The sequence below is a fragment of the Silurus meridionalis genome, chromosome 22 (genome assembly GCF_014805685.1).
Source record: "Silurus meridionalis isolate SWU-2019-XX chromosome 22, ASM1480568v1, whole genome shotgun sequence".
In the NCBI taxonomy this organism is placed as follows: Eukaryota; Metazoa; Chordata; class Actinopteri; order Siluriformes; family Siluridae; genus Silurus; species Silurus meridionalis.
The window spans coordinates 6,530,279-6,550,698 of record NC_060905.1 but is presented as its reverse complement, the minus strand read 5'-3'; the positions used below and the strand labels follow the sequence as shown (position 1 = coordinate 6,550,698).

General features: G+C 38.0%; 1 protein-coding gene across 1 annotated transcript in view; it reads left to right on the top strand.

Annotated features, from left to right (window-relative positions):
- Positions 1-1,356: 1,356 nt before the first annotated feature.
- The window catches only part of baiap3 (BAI1 associated protein 3), a 47,547-nt gene continuing 28,483 nt past the window's right edge, over positions 1,357-20,420 (top strand). The window contains exons 1-2 of the mRNA XM_046835334.1: positions 1,357-1,671; positions 13,531-13,684. Coding sequence (XP_046691290.1) covers positions 13,545-13,684 — 140 coding nt within the window. The 5' untranslated portion in view covers positions 1,357-1,671; positions 13,531-13,544. The remainder of the gene's footprint in view (positions 1,672-13,530; positions 13,685-20,420) is intronic.

Genomic DNA, 20,420 nt, shown 5'->3' with positions numbered 1-20,420 from the left:
GACGCAAATCTATTCCAGCATTACAATACCCCTGTAGACATGGTCTGAGAAGGTTGGAGTAGAAGAACAATTCAATACAATTCAGTTTTATTTGTATAGAGCTGTTAACAATGGATGATTTTTCAATGCAGCTTTATAAATATGAATAGGTTCTTAAATACAAGTGTATGTATTATAAGTGCCTTATAAGTTTATGCCTAATGAGCAAGCCAGTGTCCAAGCAAAATTAAGAAATAAGAAAGAAACCTTGAGAGGAACCAGACTCAAAAGGGACTCCATCCTCATTCTCATTGAATGCACATTCATTATAGTTCCATCACTGTTGAGTGAACTGTTCAGTGATGGGCCCAAAATGCAGAACTGTTCATGCAAATTGCAGTCCTAAGCCATTGTAGCAGACTGTTTATAATAATTACAGACCAAATCCATCTTCATAATTCATGAGTTGCTCAGTAACTTTAGGATCTTTAGACTGTTCATGTGGAACCATCGTCAGCTGCACTGAGTGGTCTCCAGTTGAAGAGAACTCCATCCAGAGGTAGGGTGTCAGGATGAATTAGGCAGATCTGAAGAGAGAAAGAAAAAGACAGGATTGCTGGTCACATTTTCACAGAGAGAGAGAGAGAGAGAGAGAGAGAGAGAGAGAGACTAGAGGGGTGGCAGAAAAAGAGACACAATATTAGATATTCTTGTGTCACATAAACGTTAAAGACACAGTGTGATCAGGATATAGAAAGGGGCTCTGGTAAGACCTGTTATGGCAGGATAACTAAAAGGGAGAGCCAGAGGGTAACACAGACATGAGGGATCTCTCGTATATGAGACACACCGCCATCAACGAACCTGATTGAACGCATGGAAGTGAAGAGGGAACAAGAGCATCCAGAAATTGAAGGTCACCAAAACCCTCTATATCCATGATCCCTAAAGATCTGCTCCTTTCCATATGAAAAACCTACTGACCAACAGCTTGACTAAATCATTGTTTTCAGCCTAGACTTCAATTTCCTGACTTCAACTCTATGAGAAAAACTTCAGGTCTCTGAAGTGGTCTGCTTCAAGAGTTGAAGGAGCTCCAAAATCCCATCAGGGATAAAGCCTTCCTAGAAGACTGGGTTTTATTGTAAGAGAAATCTGTAGGTGGGTGATACTCGGGTGGTCGCATACTTTTACTTTGGGTCAGTAGTGGCCGGTGAGTTAAAGCATAATAAAGCACGGTGTCGGGAATAAACGTGTAATTACGCACGCACACACACACACACACACACACACACACACACACACACACACACACAAACGCGCGCACGTCTAATGCGGCCTGAGCGCAGAACTGACGTCCCCGCAGCAACAGACCAAATCATGGCAAGGCTGGATGCACTTCCGGTGACCATGTACGGATCCGTGGAGACTTGGAGAGAAAGGGAAGAGACAAAGCTGCTTTCGGGGAATCAGGCGTTTTTCACCGAATAAAGCCAAAAGAACGTCGAGCGTCTCGTGTCGCCTCTCTCTCTCTCTCTCTCTCTCTCTCCACCACTCTTCATCATCATCATCATCATCATCATCATCTTAAAGCAGCGTCGCCAGCTAGTGGCGCACATTTTCCTCCGTGCGCGTGGAAAAGTGCGAGGCGCGCACACCGGCACCGCACATCAGTGCATGAGCCGCGCACAGGTGAGCGCTTTTTTCCTTTCCTTTACTCATCTAACAACCAGCTCCTGACACCTCACACTCATTCATCCCGACGCAGAAAGCCAACTTTAATGCTTGTGTTGGAAAAAAAGCTCTATATCGCGCTGCTGATGTTTTTATTTATTTATTATTATCATTTTTTTTGCAGTTCAAATCTTCCGCGCACTGCTTCATACAGATGTGCGTCTGAATCTCCATCCTCATTCTCTCAGCTTCCCTCTTTCCATCAAAAACATTGAACACCTTCTGATCTTCTGTGGTGTTTTTGTTGTTCTGGTTGGCAGGTTTTTTTCTGGGTGGCTGTGGTTTTGTTTATTAATGCAGAATTTCTGGGCAGGTTCAGGGCGAGGTTTTACTTTATGTCCGAGCTGTTTTTGAAATAAAGAATGCTGACTTTGGTGGTTTTGTTTGTTTGTTTTTTAAAGCAAGTTCTTTTTCTTCCAAGTTTCAGTGTCAGTGTAGTTTTTATATGTTGTGCAAAAAAAAAAAAGGAATGCTGAGCTTTACGCACCAACAGCAAAGAAAAAGAAACGTAGTAAACCTGTTGCTTTATTTCTGTCTATTAATTATAAGTAAATAAGCAACAAATAAAACAAGCGACCGTCAGAAATTAAGCATTAAGTGCGATATGAAATTGTCCAATATGACAAGATAAAAAAAAAAAAAAAAATTAAAAGAAAAAGAAAAATCATGCATTTACCATAGTTTATTTGTTAAGACATAATTTACACACAGATGCAGATGACTGTTTTATTTTATTTTATTTTATTTTATTTTATTTTATATATATATATATATATATATATATATATATATATATATATATATATATATATATATTTATTTATTGATTATTATTATTATTTATTTATTTTATTTTTTTGACTGTTTATGCACAAAGCCACAGCACAAACATGGAAAAAAGCTTAAAAAAACATAAAAAATGTGATTTTCTATTGTAATTCTTTGCTGTTAAAGTAAGGTGGTGTTTTGCCCACATGTTGTTTATTTGAAAATATCTATTAATACATTTACTATATATTTACACATAAATAACTGTAATAACAAGTGTCTACAAGACTGATTTTATAGATAATATCGAATGAATAACGTTGCATAAGTTTGATCTATCATGAAGCCAGCCAGCTCCAGCAACATTGGCACCCTTGAGGAAACGGTCTTATGAAATTTTTTTTTAGAATTATTCAACATAAAATAATCTAAACAACTAATTCTTTATCTTTTAAAGAAATTGGAAATGTTAGAAACCTTTACAGGATATTAATTCATCATAATGATTCAAACAAAAGAGCTTTCAATATAAAATATTACTTGTTGACCTGTACAATGCAATGTGAAAAAATATTATATTAATCATAATCATTGACATCATTAAACTCTTGTTGGAAATGTTGGACTGTTAAAAACCTTTAATTACCTGGATGCATGTACATGTGATGCATGAATGCACAGTGAGAAGTGAGAACAAGTCCAGCACAAAGATCAAGTTTAATTCTCATGGTTGTTAAAGTGCAAAAGCAACTACTAAGCTACATTCACATTCGCATGATGTAGGTGGTCCAACAACTGGTTGCCATAGTAACTGCTTTTCATTCCACAAATCAGGAGTTGAATCACATAAGCTTTACTGTCTTCACTCTCATTGGTGGTTATTGCCCTTAGTTGCTCCATATTTGCAGTTAAATCTTTCTTACTTTTGTTGTTTTGTTGTACACGCCCACATGTATAAGATGATGCTCATGTTAACGGAAGTCACCAGTTCTCAGTGAAAGTGAATGATTTATGGTCACTTTGTTGCTGCTGTATGTTTTGCAGCAGCAGTAAGGGATAATAGCAAAACTATGTGTGGGATATGCAATTTTAATGCATTAAATGAAGCCGACTAGTCACATGACATGAAGGAGAGTACACACACCTAGCAATGGATTATTAAACTTATACCATGGTCGTTTGACAAGCTGAAGTTGCTAATGTTTGCAGTGAAAAAATTGACTGAATGGATAAATATAATTAATTTATATATGTGTGAGAGAGAGAGAGAGAGAGAGAGAGAGAGAGAGAGAGAGAACTACCTTTCAGTCAATCAGTTTAAGTATTCAGAATGACCATGCCATAATTTCATTATTGTATTTGCTGTTTGTACATTTTTTTGCTATTCCACACAAAAAGTGAACCCAATCCAGCTTTAGGCCGGATGCTGTTTGAAAAGGCTGCATGAAAGAAGCTTTTCCTGAAAGCATCTTACAAGAAAGTGTTACCATAATGCCAAATGGAACCATGTGGTATGGTCAGATGAGAGCATAGTCATTTTTGGTGGAATCTAAGATAAAACTGTGTCTAAGGGTGGATTGTTTATGTTTTGGAGCTGGTGATCCAGGGGTGTTTTTTAACACATTATTGATGGCATCATGAATTTTTGACAAATACATTTTTGTGTGAGAAATGGTTGCCTCTCCCAGAGGCTTAACAAATCCCCAACAATCATAATTCCAAAGCGAAGCAACAGACTTGGGCATTAACAAGTAGTCCTGCTTGACAAACGGATCAAGTTCGGTTCTATTATTCTGTCAGGATGAGGGTTTAACAAACATTAATTGTAGTTGTGCGATTGGTAAACATGCACGGCTTGAGAATTTATGATGAAATATCACAGAATAATAATAATAATAAAAAAATATTATTTATGTAAGAGTATGCCAATAATTCTGGATGTTTTTCTTATTTATTTATGTATTATTTATTTATTTATTTATTTGTTTGTTTACTAAAAACCCAGCTAAATACTTAAGACAAGGTTTTAAACTAAACCCCAGAAAATATTATTTTCTACTCATAATGAAAAAAAGATCTGTGATTTGATAACGTATAATTTCTGTTCATTTTTATTAGCATAATTTATAGCTCAAAATCTATTTCAATGGGCAAAATGGGGCACTTGAAATGCACGTTGTTGTTGGTAACGGACTGTTAGAAAGGGCATGAGAGGATGAGCCGGAGGGTTTGTTGCCAAGCCAACCGTATTTCCCTACATAGGACTACTGAAACTGAAACCTGCCATACTACCTAGTTTAGCAAGCTTACTGTTTCCATAGGTGTGATCGGATACACTGTGATGAAACTGAAACGTACATGCAGTTTTGTGCTAAACAGATGGAGGAAATATGTTTATAAGTAAGGGATAATCCATAGCAAAACTAGGTGTGTGTGATATGCTGTTTTATTACATGCACTACATGCATTAAGAGGTAAGTAACCACCTGAACATGAAGCAGGGTGTATTTAAATGGTGTAACAACACTTCACAATGGATTTTCCTGCTTATACCATTGTTCAAATTGACAAGTTGGAGTGCAAATCTGACTGGATAATTTTAACAATCTTTCAGCCAATCAGATTTAAGTATTCAACCTTACCATGGAATAGTTTAATTTAAACGATGCATTTGTTGCTTATGTTTTTTTTTTTTTTTTTGCTATTCCACAGTAAAAAGTGAACCCAAACAAAAGAATTACTGAACGTCTGAAACTAAATACTTTAAAGCTTTTGCAACATTCTCTTTTTTCCGAGTTTTCGGGATGCTAATTTTGCACCAAGATTGACAGGTTTAACGAATAAATCATAGAAATTGTTGTCAAGCATCGGTGAGACCCGTGATATGTGTCAACTGAAGTGTCAGGATTTTTTTTTAAGTCTGCATAGAGCCACAAGTCTCTTTCCCACAAGTCTCTGTTTCAGTGGAGAATTACAGCAAACCACATGGGGAATATGTGGGAGAATATTTAGTGAAGAGGTGAAGTGTGTCCACACAGCTGAATAAAAGTGAGTGGGTGACAGTTTGAAATGCTAGAACTGGAAAGTTAAATCTGGGAGTAAAATCAGACTCCCTCAAATGTGAAATGTATGTGGGAAATGTAAAAAGATTTACTGGAAAAATTAAACAGAGCCATGTGATTGGTCATAGGCATGTTCCAGTTCAGTCAACATTCTCTGATTGGCTTTTTGAGTAAAGAACAATATATTTAAGAAAAAGAGAAGAGAAGAGAAGAGAGAAGAGAAGAGAAGAGAAGAGAAGAGAAGAGATGAGAAATGAAGAGGAGACTAAAGAAAAGAACAGAGGAGAGCAGAAGAGGAGAAATGAGAATATGAGACAATAAAATGAGAGCAAATATAAAAATACAGAATAACAAAGAAGAGAGAAGAGAATGAAAGAAGAGAAGAGAATGAGAGCAAATATAAAATAAGAGAAGAGAAGAGAAGGAGAAATAAGAAGGAATAAAAATAGAGAAGAGATGAGATGAGATGAGATGAGAAGAGATAGGAAGATAAGAGAACAAAAAGAAGAGAATGACAGAGAAGTGGAGAACAGAGAATAGGAAAGAATAGAATGAGAGCAAATATAAGAGTAGAGAAGAGCAAAGAAGAGAGGAAAAGAAAATGAGAGAAGAGAAGAGGATGAGAGTAAATATAAAAGAAGAAAAGATGACAAATTAGACGAGAAAGTAAGAAGAGAAGAGAAGAAAGAGAAGAGAAGAGAAGAGAAGAGAAGAGAAGAGAAGGGTGAAATTAGAAGAAATAAGAAGAAATAAGATGAGAAAAGAAGAGAAGAGGCGAAATGAGAAGAAATAAGAAGAGAAGAGAAAAGAGGAGAAGAGAAGAGAAGAGAAGAGAAGAGAAGAGAATGAAAGCAAATATAAAAAGAAGAGAGAAGAGAGTGATTATATCATGTAGAAATTACATGCTTCATTAGTTTATTCATAACACACTATAATCTTGTGTAGAGGATGTAAACCCGCTGTAAGATTTACTCGGTTGAAGTCTTTTCTTGATTGTTGCCTTTGACACTGATACTCCTAGAGGGTATTCTTAATCTGGCAAACTGTTGTGAAGGGATTATTTCACCAGAATTCTTGTCATCTGTCTTTTGGAGTTCCTGAGCTCACCAGTGTTCCCTTTTTTTTGAAAGATGTTTTTAAGGACTTCATGTAAGTTACCAGCAAAAGATTCTGAAAGCAGATGCCACACTTGAAGTCAACTCTATTCCTTTTATCTGTTTACTTGTAAGTGAAATAATGAGGGAATAACACCTACCTGGCTATGGAACAACTGAGCTGTAATGATGATAGCAGTTTAGCTGCATGTTTTAATAGTGTGGCAGTGGATTGTATTGCAACATTTTGTAATATAATAAGCTACGTTTTACTTAATACTGTAACTTTATCCTTTTTTTCCCCAAAAACATAATTCATAACACAGTTCAAGGTTATTTTATAATCTAACAAATCACTTCAGTAATTAGTGTAGAACACCTACTGGAAAGTGGAGCTCTCTGGAAAAAGCAATATTACCAACTTGTACAGAGGATATATTCTATTAGTTGTAAATGCATCACCATCGAACATCCATGACCATTTTAATCAACGCTCATGTGTGTAATAGATTTAAGTCTCAATTTCAGGACACTCTATAGAGCTCGTTTGGTGTCGATTATATCACTGGTTGAGTTGAAAAGTTGATCACGAGTGCTAATGTTAGATGATGAGTATTTTCTGTTTAATTAATGCATCGGAACAGGAAACTCTTAACTGTTTTAGGATGCCATGTAGCTATATAATTTATTAGAACATGATTTACCATATGATCCATTAGCATTAAAAAGATATTTCCAGAAATGAAATGAACGAAGTGTAATGTAAAAGAAAAAGCTTCCCACAGCACGCTGTCAATTATTCAAAATAGGCCTTTTATCAGAGAATAACGTTCACTGATTCAGCTTAAACAGAAGTCTTGATTTTTTCTGTGCAGAATTAGTCAAAAACGTGATTTGGTAGAAACCCTTATTGAAAGTGACTTCTGTTTAGCTAATTGAGCAGTTGAGGGCTAAGGGCCTTGCTAAAGGGCCCAGCAATGGCAGCATAATGATATTAATATTCAAACTTACAACCTTTCAATCATGTTTAAACAGTAACATAGTTCATTATATATTGTGCTATCTTCTTGACACTCTGAATGAGTACCATTCTATTCAGCAGAGGCAGACAATAGCAGTTGATGTGGGCTTGAGTCGTTTACAAAAGCTACCATCTCACCACAGCTGCAGGCAAGAATCAGCGAAAATGCAAGTTCCACTGGCTGTCTATTTCTATCAAAATCAATTACACTGCACTCTCAAAAAGATGAGCGTCAAATGCCATTCTAATTTGTAACAGTAAAAAGGCGTGTCAGACTGCCCTTCAGCATTTTCTTTCTCACGACTCTAATGATAGTGAATCTGAACAGCTAACAGCACTTCGTATTCTTACTTTCTTTTCTCTCGTGATCAGACTGACAGCTCTTGCTCGGTAAATCGATCTCCATTGCGAAGCGTGAGTGGTATCATGGCTGACGTTTGGTTCGATCGTGGTTGGAGATAGGAATGGGGGAGCAAGGATTTAAAGGAGCACCAAATCCCAAACGCTCTTTTGGAACTTTTATCGCAGCCCTGGGGATTATAGTCTTTATCTGCTTATTGATCTTAATGATAAGCGCTGTAGTTCCGTGCTACATGCTTGACCAAATCTCACAGTGTTTTATACCAAACTTGCACCAATCAACAATATTTATCCAGCATCTGATTCCAAATCAGTGTGCAATGTAATAAAAATAGTATATATACATACATGCACTCTAATCAGTCTACTCACTCTAATCAGAGTTAAGTTAATAAGTTAAGAGTTTAAGTTCACATCAAACATCAGAATGGTTGTTGGTACCAGAAGGGCTGGTTTCAGAGTTTTAGAAACTGCTCACCTCCTGCTGAATTTTTACACATTACTGTGTGTAGAAATGTGGATGTGGTAGCTCAGTGGTTACGGCTCAGGCTTACTGATCTCAATGTCAGGGCTCAAGCCAAGCTGCCACCCTTGGGGCCCTTAAGCAAGGCCCTTAACCCTCTACACTCCAGGAGCACTGTATCATGGTTGACCCTGTACTCTGATCCCAGCTCCTAGCGGTGCTAGTATATGCAAAGAAAGAATTTCACTGTGCTGTAACGTACTTGTGACAGGTATGAAGCACCTTTCTTTAGAGTTTACACAGAATGATGCAAAAAAACATCTAGTGAGCAGAGGGTCTGCAGACTGAATTACCTTGATGATAATTATAGTAGATTAGATTATAGTTTAGAACACATAAAAACATCCAAACCTGAATGCTATAACTGTAGGAGACCTCATCAGGTTCCACTCCTGTCAGCTAAGTACAGGAATCCCAGCCTATCAGGGACACCAACTCACCCAGGAGATCAGCACTTTCTGAAATACTCAAACTGACCAACCAGACATCTACTATTTCACAGTAAGGCTACAAAAATAACACTTTATTTTCCTATTCTGATGTTTATTCCTGAAGCTCTTGACCTGTATCTACATTATTTAATTTATTGCACTGCTGAAATGTGATTGGCTGATTAGAAAACTGCTAATGACTGCTATTTAGGTATAATTATATATATTTCATATTGATATAGTATAGCACAGAAACCAAACCTGGATAAGGTAAGGTTTATATGAGAGATCCACTATTTATTCCACAACCGTTCCCTTGTAATTTGAGAATTGCATGATAATGGGTATGTCTATTAAGTGCTACTCAGGTTTCAAAACAGATGGTGGCACTGACTCATTCTCATGCACAATGGTGCCATGAAGGGAACAAAAACACACAGTCTGACCCATCACCCTGAGTCAAGTGTGCCAGCCCTTCGAGCACTTTTTAAGGGATTTTGTGCAGTCTGATTAAGGTGTTGTGTTTTCAAGACCTGATTTGATTAGGTTATCTGGTGAGTGGCTTGAAGGTCAAAATGTTTGCATGTACGATTTGGTTACGGCTTGGGCTAAATCCCCACCCCACTGTTGACCTTTTGGCGCCACTGTTTGGTGGCTCAGAATAAAAAAACCGACTATGTGACATTTGGGACGTTTCCCACATTCTAGAAGCACTGGCTTGACTTCAGCAGTGCTGTTTATCCTGAAAGCATTAGGACTGAGAGAGGACAATTGGCATTCACCACAATCACAGGCCTCGTTGTTAATAATTGGGGAAAATGATATGCCTGTTGAATTAGGTTGTGGAGGACTGCACAAACAGCACCAATACTGAAATGATACAGAAAGCAGGGCTAATTAATGAGAGTCAGATTTAAATATTCTAGATTTTATTCGTCACATAGTTATATACAGCATACAACTTGCAGTGAAATATAAACCTGATCAGCTGCTCAGAAAATTGTGTTAAATATTAACTAAGTAGGAGATTTTTTTTTTACTTTGGGCGATTTAATTAATACACAATATCTGAGATCACGGCATGATTAGGATTAGCTTGCTGGTTATCTCGAACGACACACCAAACAAATAACAAATTAAGAAGACTGGTTGTGTGAAAGCTTTCCCACTTTAGATGTCACATCATGTCAGGAAAAATTCGCTTCCGACTGTAAGCACATAAGACTGAAAGGAATATGTGCTGCTGACTTCAGCTTGTCAGCCCAATGAGAGGATTATGCAGGAGCCTTGGCTGATTTCATTTGACAGAGACCGGTAGGTTAAGCCATACGAATGATCAGCATGGCAGGGGGTGGTGGGTTTTTCGATGATAACGGCTGCCTCTATCTTGCCAAATCCATGCCACATATCAATTTGAGTACCGTGAAAGAAGCTTTGGAAGTACAGCTAGAAACCATAAAAAGCAGCCTTGCTGACACGATTGATAAAGAGGACTTATTTGAAATTCCCTCAAAAAGACAAATTGTTCCCGAAGATCCAGGGTGTCTCCTTTTTTCTCGGCTTACTTACTACCTTCGTAAATACTGATATAATAGCGCAAAGTCTGTTCTGTGTGGATTCCTGTGTACCTGCTTCAGGCTCAGCCGTTACCATAGAGACCCCTCCATCCCTAGCAGTTGAAGCTGGGGCTGCCTGGCTGTCTCTCATTGAAGATACTCTGCTAAGCATCACTGTCATTCAAATGGCCAGGACTGAATGTGTGTGCACGTGCAAAGGCTTTTGATGCCAGTATTTGTGCTTTTGTTTTTGTGCCAGTGCTCCCCTGGCAGTTGATGCCATGTGTTGGGTGGCACGGCAGCTTTCACGGGGGCTGACGGCTAAGACACAATGACACCCGGTCTGGTTTGGGCAATGCCTAATTTAAACCGGTTTGCCTTGAAGGCAGCTGCTTACAGTTTCTTTGCTGATTGCCACCGATAGCAGTCATGACCTCAAAAGTACAGACTCTAAGTAGCTATAGAATTCTGGTGAATTGTCTACCTTTCTCTTTCTCTTTCTAGTTTTCTTTTGCTTTTTTTCTTTTTTTAGAGCTATTAGGTGAGAGAAAACTGTGCAGCTCACTCTGGAAACCTGACCTTTCTTAATGCACGTCCACTTCTATTAGGGTGGTGTGGAGTGCTGTTGCCTTTGCACTTTGTCTCGCTGGGTTAATGGCATTGAGGCTTGGAGCTTCACATTTGCTTAAATGCTCAACTGCTGTTCCTGTTCTAAAACAAACATCTTGGATCAGGCAGGCAGGCAGGCAGGCAGGCTTTCAGGGTTTGAAAAAAAAATAAAAAATTCAATAACAGATGCTAACCTGCGCAAATTTACAGATATTGATACAGCAGGTGGAAACAGGGCGTAAAATGAAGGTCAGAACAAACCCCCAGGATAAATAATGCCATTTCTGATGTTTGTTTATATTGAACAAATCAAAGTTGACCTCGCTTCCGGTCAGCCATGAGGATCATGGGGAAAATGTCACGTCTGTACAGCAGCTGGAAGTCGAAATGCTGACTTAAAAACCTCCTGGTCTTCAGTAGATCTAGAGACATTTAGGGATAATATGCACCCCAGGAACATTCAACTATGAACTTTACTAGGAGCATCAAAGTAATATTGGACCAGATTCTGGTGTGTGTTAAAATGATTTCATTGATTTGATATTAGTGAAGGGAAGATCGGATCATTTTAGTGACTTGGTTCTTTGAATCACTTTCATCAAAATGAACAATTCTTTTATTGAGCCATTTAGGTTATTTCGTTCCTTTAATCACAAATAAAATAAAATAAAATGTTAAATTTTCAATCATTTTCAATAAGCAGATCCCCCAACACTTCTACATGCACCAACTTTGACTACAGTTCCAATAATATAAAATTTGAAGCTATGGACAAATTATGATAAACAGCATAAGTAGCTCACCTCTCATATCTTCTGGTCCGTATTGTTTGTTATTGTTTTAACGTGACTCCTATAATTAATCGTAGCAATGATAAAAAAAAAATTGGACTAAAAATAACTGATCTTTTGCATTGTGTAGCAAATCGTCAATCGGAGTCAAGTGACAACAGAACAATTGACTCAGACCAGAGGACTCATGAGACTCATAAGACTCTACTCAATTCTGTTTCCTGTGTAATGCACTGCATAGTGTCTATGGGACTCACATGATAAATAAACGAAAGACTTAATCCTGTTTCCTGCACACAACCTACAGAGATTTGTGATGCTTTGCTCATGTGCATCCAGTAAAAAATCACTTTTTGAGACTTCTGAGTCGCATTAAGGACTCGTTCATATACGAATCATCACTATTTCATATTTGCCAGCTGCAGGTTCATGCTGCAAATCTGCTCTTCTAACACCAACAAGCATCACGAAGATCTAATTTCTTTCCTTGATGTTTAATGTGAGCATTAACATAAGCTCTTAACTTGTATCTGCATGAGTTTATGACGAAGATTTTACATAACGTGTAGACTACCTTTTGCAGTAGAGTTTATTGAAAACCCCAAACCTTTTGCACTTTAAAAATCTCGTCAGTCAGCCTATGGAGCTCTCGGATAGACTCTAAATGCCCTCCAAGTGATTGTTGTCTTTTATGCTTCTTTTTTTCTATTTCCTCTTATGCAGTCGTCATGTAGACGATGAAGCGTGAGTAGGCTTCCGAGCTCCTCCCCATAACCTTTAGGTTTAACAGAAGAGAACGTTTTACTGTCAGTTTTCTGAAAAGGGTGTTTGCGTGTCTATTAGAGACGTCTCGGTTCATCAAAAAACCCTTGTAATTGTCATCTTCTTCATTTCTCACTTTCTTTGAATCATTCCTTTCATTGCTCTTTTCTTTGGTTCTTCCTTCTATGTTGCTTTGCCCTGTCACACATTGCTCCTCACAGTGCTCGCACACTGTAGGTGAAGGAGAATGAAAACATGCAGGAAAAAATCATTTACTAAACCGTACCTTTTTCTTGTCATTCGGAAACATGGAAGATACAGCTTTTTAAACATACACCATATTGACACATAGATCTGAATGGCCACATGTCTAAATACTCTGTTAAGACAGATTCAGAAAGCAATTATTTTTCTTTCTAAGAATGCACTTATACAGATACACAGATACACAGGAATTACGAGAGTGTACTGAACTCCTCGCATTTGGAAAACGGATTAGTCAGAAATCTGCAAGCGTAATGGAGGTGGTGCGTAATTGCTGCCTTTTGATCTTACACCACTGATCACTCACTGTGGCACAGACAAATGTGCCTGGCACACACACGTCAATTAACACCACGCAGGATCTCTGCGATGCTCTGCACAGAATGCACGCGGAACTGGATGCAGGCCTGTGATTACAGTAATTATTCATTATATTCTCTGCGTGCCAGTCGAAAGGTTGGTCAGCGAGGTGGACATCGGGTTAATTGCTTTTGTTTCCATCCAATTCAGAGAAAGCAATGGAAATGCAGAAAAAAAAAGATGTCGCTCATACGAATTGCTATGTTTCTGTCACAGGTGGTGAACGAGCAATGTCGACGCTGCTGGATCTAAAGAGCAGTGTGCTGAGGCAGGTGCAGAGGAGCCAGTCCCTGAGGAGCAGGAGGGAGCCTCCACCTGCCACCGCCAGCCCGCCCACACTCCCACGCAAATCTGACAGGGTCCCCTTTGGGTGAGTCTGCACCAAACATGTTAGGGATGTGCATCCACCATACATGTTAGGAATGAACATTTTTTATTAAAGAAAAAAGGGTGTTATGATTCCTCTCGACAGAGTTATAGGCTGATGGGCTTTTAAGTTTGTAATCTAGCGAACCAGTGTTGATTTATTCATTGATAGAGTCTCAAAGCACTTTTGTACGTCGCACAGGATAAGAGCGTCTGCTAAATTGCGTAAATGTAAATCTCCATAAATGAGGTCGATGCGATTCACATCTTGATGCACAGCCAGCGATACAATACGAAGCAGCTACCTATGCAATGTGATACGATTCGCCCCATTACGATGCAGTGCGATCCGATTTCGACTCAATTCAACACAATGCGATTCAGTGCAATACAATGCAATGGAAAAAATCTGATGCTCTGCAATTTAATATTGTACAAATAGTTTGCCTTTATTTCTTTGGGTCAGACAGACAACAAATCATAAAATCTATTTAAGTGCCTTCTGACTTCTAAGACATGGTCCTTTTTACATACAGGCCTTTGTAGTGCAAAGAAAAACCAGAAGAAATATGACTGAATAAAACCAGACATTGATGCAGCTCTACCTCTGCCATGTGTGTCTGTCGATGCACATATTTTTAAATCAACACATTGTTAAGTGTTATATCAATGCACTGATGCGACTCGGTGAATCTTACCATCAGTAATACATGTGCATGTAGAGAACCGGATCTGTCACTTTCCCCCAAAATTGTACTGTCGCTTGTAGTCACGGTTTGTGTTGATGTATTTACTTTCCCCCACCTATCAAAACAGATGGCAGGATGACTGTCAGCGAGTCGGACACTGAATCACAGACCTCACAGACGCCCACTGGGCCTTTACTGTATTCATGCTCTGGAAGGGACTCAATTCTCGACACCTCGCTATTGCACATTTTAGATTAACTGGTGTTTTTGAATACCGCTCAGAAACCACGCTTTGGTCAGGATTAAGTTACAATCACTTTTTGCAGCTCATTAGTTGGGAAAGTTAGCATCCTTTAATCTTTCATCTTCAGATAATTTCTAGATAGTACAGATGGAGTAGAAAGGAAAATGTGATGTGGGAGGCTCGGGAACACATGTGGAAATAAAATGAGAGAAAATTGAAAAAATCTTTTAAGATATAACGTCTACGTAATTATATTCTGCTCATGTAGACGATTCAAAACAACTGTGATTATTCTCTAAGCAAAGACGATGCCAAGAACATAGCGTATGCACCATTTCGAGCTTGTCAGGCTTTTTATTTTCCAGACAAATAGACATCTTAATTAGCCTAAATCAGAATCTGGGTGAGATTAAATGAGAGCTGGTTATGTTTGTCCACGAGTAATTTCCGCAAATGAGAACAACTTGTTGAGCAAACACAGGTGGATTTAAGCAAAATGGCTTTCTTCTTCTTTTTCTCCTTCTTCTTCTGCTTCTTCTTTTTTTTTTATTCAGCCACTCTGTCTGAGTTGTCCTTGATTTGTTTTATTTTCATCATGGCTCATGTCAGTATTGAAAGTAAAGGCAAATTAACCTTGAGGTTTCTATAGCAACTAAGAATGTGGAGGGTTTTTTTATTTATTGCAGGTGCTCCTAAAAATAAGAGACATTTTATTATTTTTTTATAAGTGCCTGTTGTCTGTCTAGGAGAAATTAGTCTTCCTCCGAAAAAAAATAAATTATTAATTCGTGCTTGATTTGGTGTATTTTCATTCACCTTGGCTCTGTGCTCAAAATCCTTGGCAGATAAGTGTGGTCAATGTCTGGTCCTGTCTGTGAGATTGGCATGACTGCCTCTTCTGCCTGTTTTGATGTGCACACCTATTTTAAAAATAATTGGTGTCTTTATCAAAAGAATGAGTGTCTTTATCAAAATGGTATCAAAGAAAGCACATGTTGAGTGATTAGCTTAACCGGCTTATAGCATATACAAGGACTTTTTCATATGAGGGATAGTTATTTCTCCTGCAAATCACTCAATTATAACCAAACCAGGGGCAGATCTAGAAAATTATTTATGGGGTGGCAAGGAAAAGGCACAAGAATAGGGAGGGGTGGCAACATGTAAGCAAGCATCCTAGCATAATTCTTGTGTTTGATTCAAGGAAAGATATACATATTCAGTAGGGCACACATTTTTATATTGTTCTATAAAAATGTAAAAAAGACTGATGTGTGATTGACTTTACCTGAAGCTGATATCTCGATTGGAAAGACATAAATGAAATGAAACGATTAGGTATATTTAACTTATACAAATGCTTCGATTCTTTAAAAGAGCTGGTTAAAGTCATTTGTTTGTGATTATCGATCAGGCTGGTTGCATTGAATGTGTTTGATTCACTAAAACAGAGCAGTTCATAAGAGTCGTTTGTTTGGGCTACGTTTTTAAAAAAGACAAGATTTTTTGCCGTTATTTACAGGTATATGTTTTTTTTTTCATCGAATTGAAGCGCCTCTGCTGTAAATCAGTCGAGGAAACTGATTAAATGTATATTTTATACTATGTGATACCAGTGCTGGTTTGCCAAATGAGGTGGCAATGCTTTTTTACAAGGTGGCAGATGCCACCCCATGCCACCCCGGTAGATCTGCCCCCTGCACCAAACTCACTCATTCTTGGTTTGGATCAGCTTGAAGTTGTAACCTATACCAAAATGATAGTTTAGTGCATTAGGATGCAGGTGACGCAGCCGCCTTCATTACAATTTCAGGAAGCTTGTATCCTTCGTTAGTGTCAGTGAAATCTAATGTCCTGATCCAGACGCTTGCATATTAACATTATGCAATTAAGAGAATGTGCAGCCTAGAAGACCCAGAGCAGTGCTTAGGAAAGGTCCCCAGTCCTGACAGCTATGTTTGGAATGATTTTATGGAGATAAATTTCCACATGCAGAAAGAATAGAGACTGTTGTTATAGTTGGAGATTCGTTATCCATATTCTTTTGTATTTTAGAGATCTGCTTCTCTCCTGCTTAAGTTTTGCTTTGATCATAAGGAGCTGACTTGCGTTCTTTCTAGACAGCAATTTGCTCACCTCAAGAACCCGACTGGGCAATTTGTTTTCAGGTCCACTGGTATCAGTATGTGTATGTGTATATGTGTGTGTGTGTGTGTGTGTATGTTTGTGTGTGTTTGTGTGTGTGTGTGTGTGGTGGTGGTGATGGTGGGGGGGTTTCTATGCTATGTTGGGGGTTGGGTGAGGGTTATTGGTGGTTGGTTGTTACCTGAAGTTTTCATGGCTTTAACACAAGATTAGTCAACAGGCAGATAATAGGCTTCCTACATTATGGAACATATAGCGATTACTAAGATGCAAAAAGCACCTCGTTTTAGATGATTGATGTTGATGATATTGATGATGATGATAATAATGATTCTGCTTGTCTGCCTTTACAGAAGTGTAGACTCTTTTTCTAAAAATTGCCAATTTCATTATATCATATACCAGGACTTGTTATTTCTCTTGAAGGTGAACTGACATAAATTGTATTTCATATCCTTTTAATAATAAGGGAACAGGGAACTGTAACGGCCTTAACCACCTTATTTAATTCAGGCAGGGTTCATAATCAATGGCCTGACATTAGGGATAAAACTAAATTAAAGGACTCCAGAACCGGCTGGTTTGTTGTTGTTTGTGGGGGTTTTTTTTGTTAATTCAGTTTCCATTTCCCTAATTGCAGTTCAACTAAATAACCCTTAACAGTGTTTGCACCTATTTATTGCTCCCTAAAATAGCAAGCCATCTTTCTTAGGTACTGTTTTGTTGATGAATTAGGATGGTAATTTCAGAGACTTCCAGGAACAAAACACATTTTACATATTGTATTCCTGTTTCATCACTAGAATAAAGACCAAGACACAGTACAGGCTACAGCAAACTGTAATATTTATTATATTCATATAGTTTCCTAAACTATACATATTTTATGACAGAGTACTTAAGTGTGAATGAGAGGGAGGGCAGTGGAGTGGTGCAGTTGCAGGGAGAAGAGGTGGAGAAGGTGGAGGAGTTCAGGTACCTGGGGTCAACAGTGCAAAGTAATGGAGAGTGTGTTAGAAAAGTAAAGAAAAGTGCAGTGGGTGGAGAAGAGTGATAGAAGGAGTGATTTGTGATAGAAGAGTATCTGTAAGAGTGAAAGGGAAAGTTTACAGGACTGTGGTGAGACCTGCGATGTTGTATGGTTTAGAGACAGTGCCATTGAGTAAAAGACAGGAGGTGGAGCTGGAGGTAGCAGAGCTGAAGATGTTGAGGTTTTAATTGGCAGTGACAAGGATGGACAGGATTAGAAATAAGTTTATTAGCGGGACAGCACATGTAGGATGTTTTGAAGACAAAGTGAGGGAGGCAAGATTGAGATGGTTTGGACATGTGCAGAAGAGGGACATGGGGTATATCAGTAGGAGAATACTGAGGATGGAGCTGCCAGGAAGGAGGAAAAGGAGGAGGAGGAGGTTTATGGATGGGGTTTATGGAAAACATGCAGGTAGTTAGTTAGAAAGAGGGAGATGTAGAAGACAGGGTGGTATGGAGACGGATGATCTGCTGTGGCGACCCCTAAAAGGAGCAGCCAAAAGAAGAAGAAGAAGAAGAAGAAGAATTTTCTATACTATACACGTATACTATTCAACATTTGTATAATGGAGTCAGATAACAGGAAAGTGAGCCCTTGGATCTGCGATACAAGAAAAGATAAATATCTCAAAGGGAAAGGTCAGTATTTTTAGGATTTGAAGTAGTCCTGGTTGGATGAGAGAAGGTGAGGTAGGAGAAGTGGAATGAACCACAGCATTAGAGATCATTTAAATCACAGGCAGCATGCTATAACCCCATAGAGGATCTAAAGGAAATGAATTCCATCCAAATTTTATTTCCTGTTGTGTGGGCAAGTGTTACTTTTATTTTCTGTAATAACCTGCAAAAAATCATTTTCTCCAAATGCTAGCCAGCTCGAAGAATGGTTATTGCACACTTAACATTTAATATCAGAAGGAACCCTCATAAGTGCAAATCTCAATTTGTGCACTTCATCTGAAGTCCAGACGTGTGTGTGTGTGTGTGTGTGTGTGAGAGAGAAGCTCACTCATATTTATAAATATATCTTATATTATACTATGTTATCTTATATTTATGATCACCTTACTCATCTGTGCTCACATACTCACCCTTTCATACATCTACTGAATAATCAAAATAAATAAATCAAAACACATAATAAGAATGAATTGGCTTTATGGGGAGAGTCTGTTTCCTAGCAACATGAAAGGAGCTGCTCTCGAAAGTGTGCATGTGTGTGCATGTGTTGGTCACTTGTGTGACTTAGTGTGTATGAACCAGCAGCACCAATCCATCCATACATTCCACATGGATTAATTTGTAAAGAAATGATGATTAGTTCATGTACGTCCAGTGAATATATCCACTTTAAAACTTTAAAACTTTACAAAGTACTTTGTACAGTACATAGAGATATGAACAAAAACACATTCATGTTCACATTCACACAGCGTAATAAGAAAAAAAAGTCGGGAAGAATATATATATGCAGTGATTAAATAACACTTTGGAGTTCAAGATATAATTGCGGCAGAAAATTCACATACAAATTGCACCTGGTGTGGTTATAAAAGACGTCGCCTACAGGTGGAAAGATTTAAAGCTAGAAGTAGCAATCATGGCAAAGGGAAAAAAACCTCAGAGCTACAGAGCTAGCAAAGACCTTCAACATCTCTTTCTGTACAATTGGCTCGATAATATAGCAGTGGAGAGTTCATGGAGCCATGAACATTCATCTGTGAACTAATGAAAGTAAGAAAAGAAGCCAGCAGTTACTGAAAGATTCTTGCAAGGCTGATCTGAAAGCAGCAGAAACAGCATATACACAAAGGACAATAATAAAACAACATGAAAATCTAAAAGCATGTAGGAAAAAAAATCTTTAAACAGTAGCAGACAGGATTATATAATCCCAAGAACATGGTGAAACATGGTGGTGGGAGCTTCGGGCCTACATCCGTGAAAACAGCACATAATTACACATCATAGAAGGAAATGTGATCTTTTTTAATCTCATTGACAATTTTAGGAATTTTTTAAATTGAGATTCAGTCAAATGTCTTGTAACCTTGAGGAACTGAAGGCAACTTACTAAGAAGAAGTTGTAATAGCCAATAATACCTTTGCGTACTAGCACTAATGTTGACAAAAAAAAGTATGATTTTTTAATCCTAATTTTCTATTTAGTTGTGTAAACATATCTTTGTTTATGTTTGTAAATGCATAGTATTCAGTTCAGTTCATCCTTATAGCTACAAAGTCAAAAGACATTATGTGTGTAAATGTGAAGTGAATATGCACTGGGGGTTTATTGAACAACAAAAACACAAGTATCAGAGAGTTGTGTTTTTGATACAGAAATTCTATAATATAAATTTTAAGGAGATTCTAGTACTAGATCATTTTTTTCCATCATATGTGGTTCTTTGTCAAACTGTTACTACAAAGTTGGAGGAACACAATTGGTGTGGCAGAATATTTTCACTTCACATTAACTAATAGACCAAAACCAATGCAGGGGCATGACAGCTGTGACCACTGTGCACAAAAACAGTTCCACAAAGATATGTTTTACGTGAGTTGGAGTGGAAGATCTTGAGTGGCCTGCTAAACTTAACCCTATAAACACATTTGGGGTGCATTGGAAT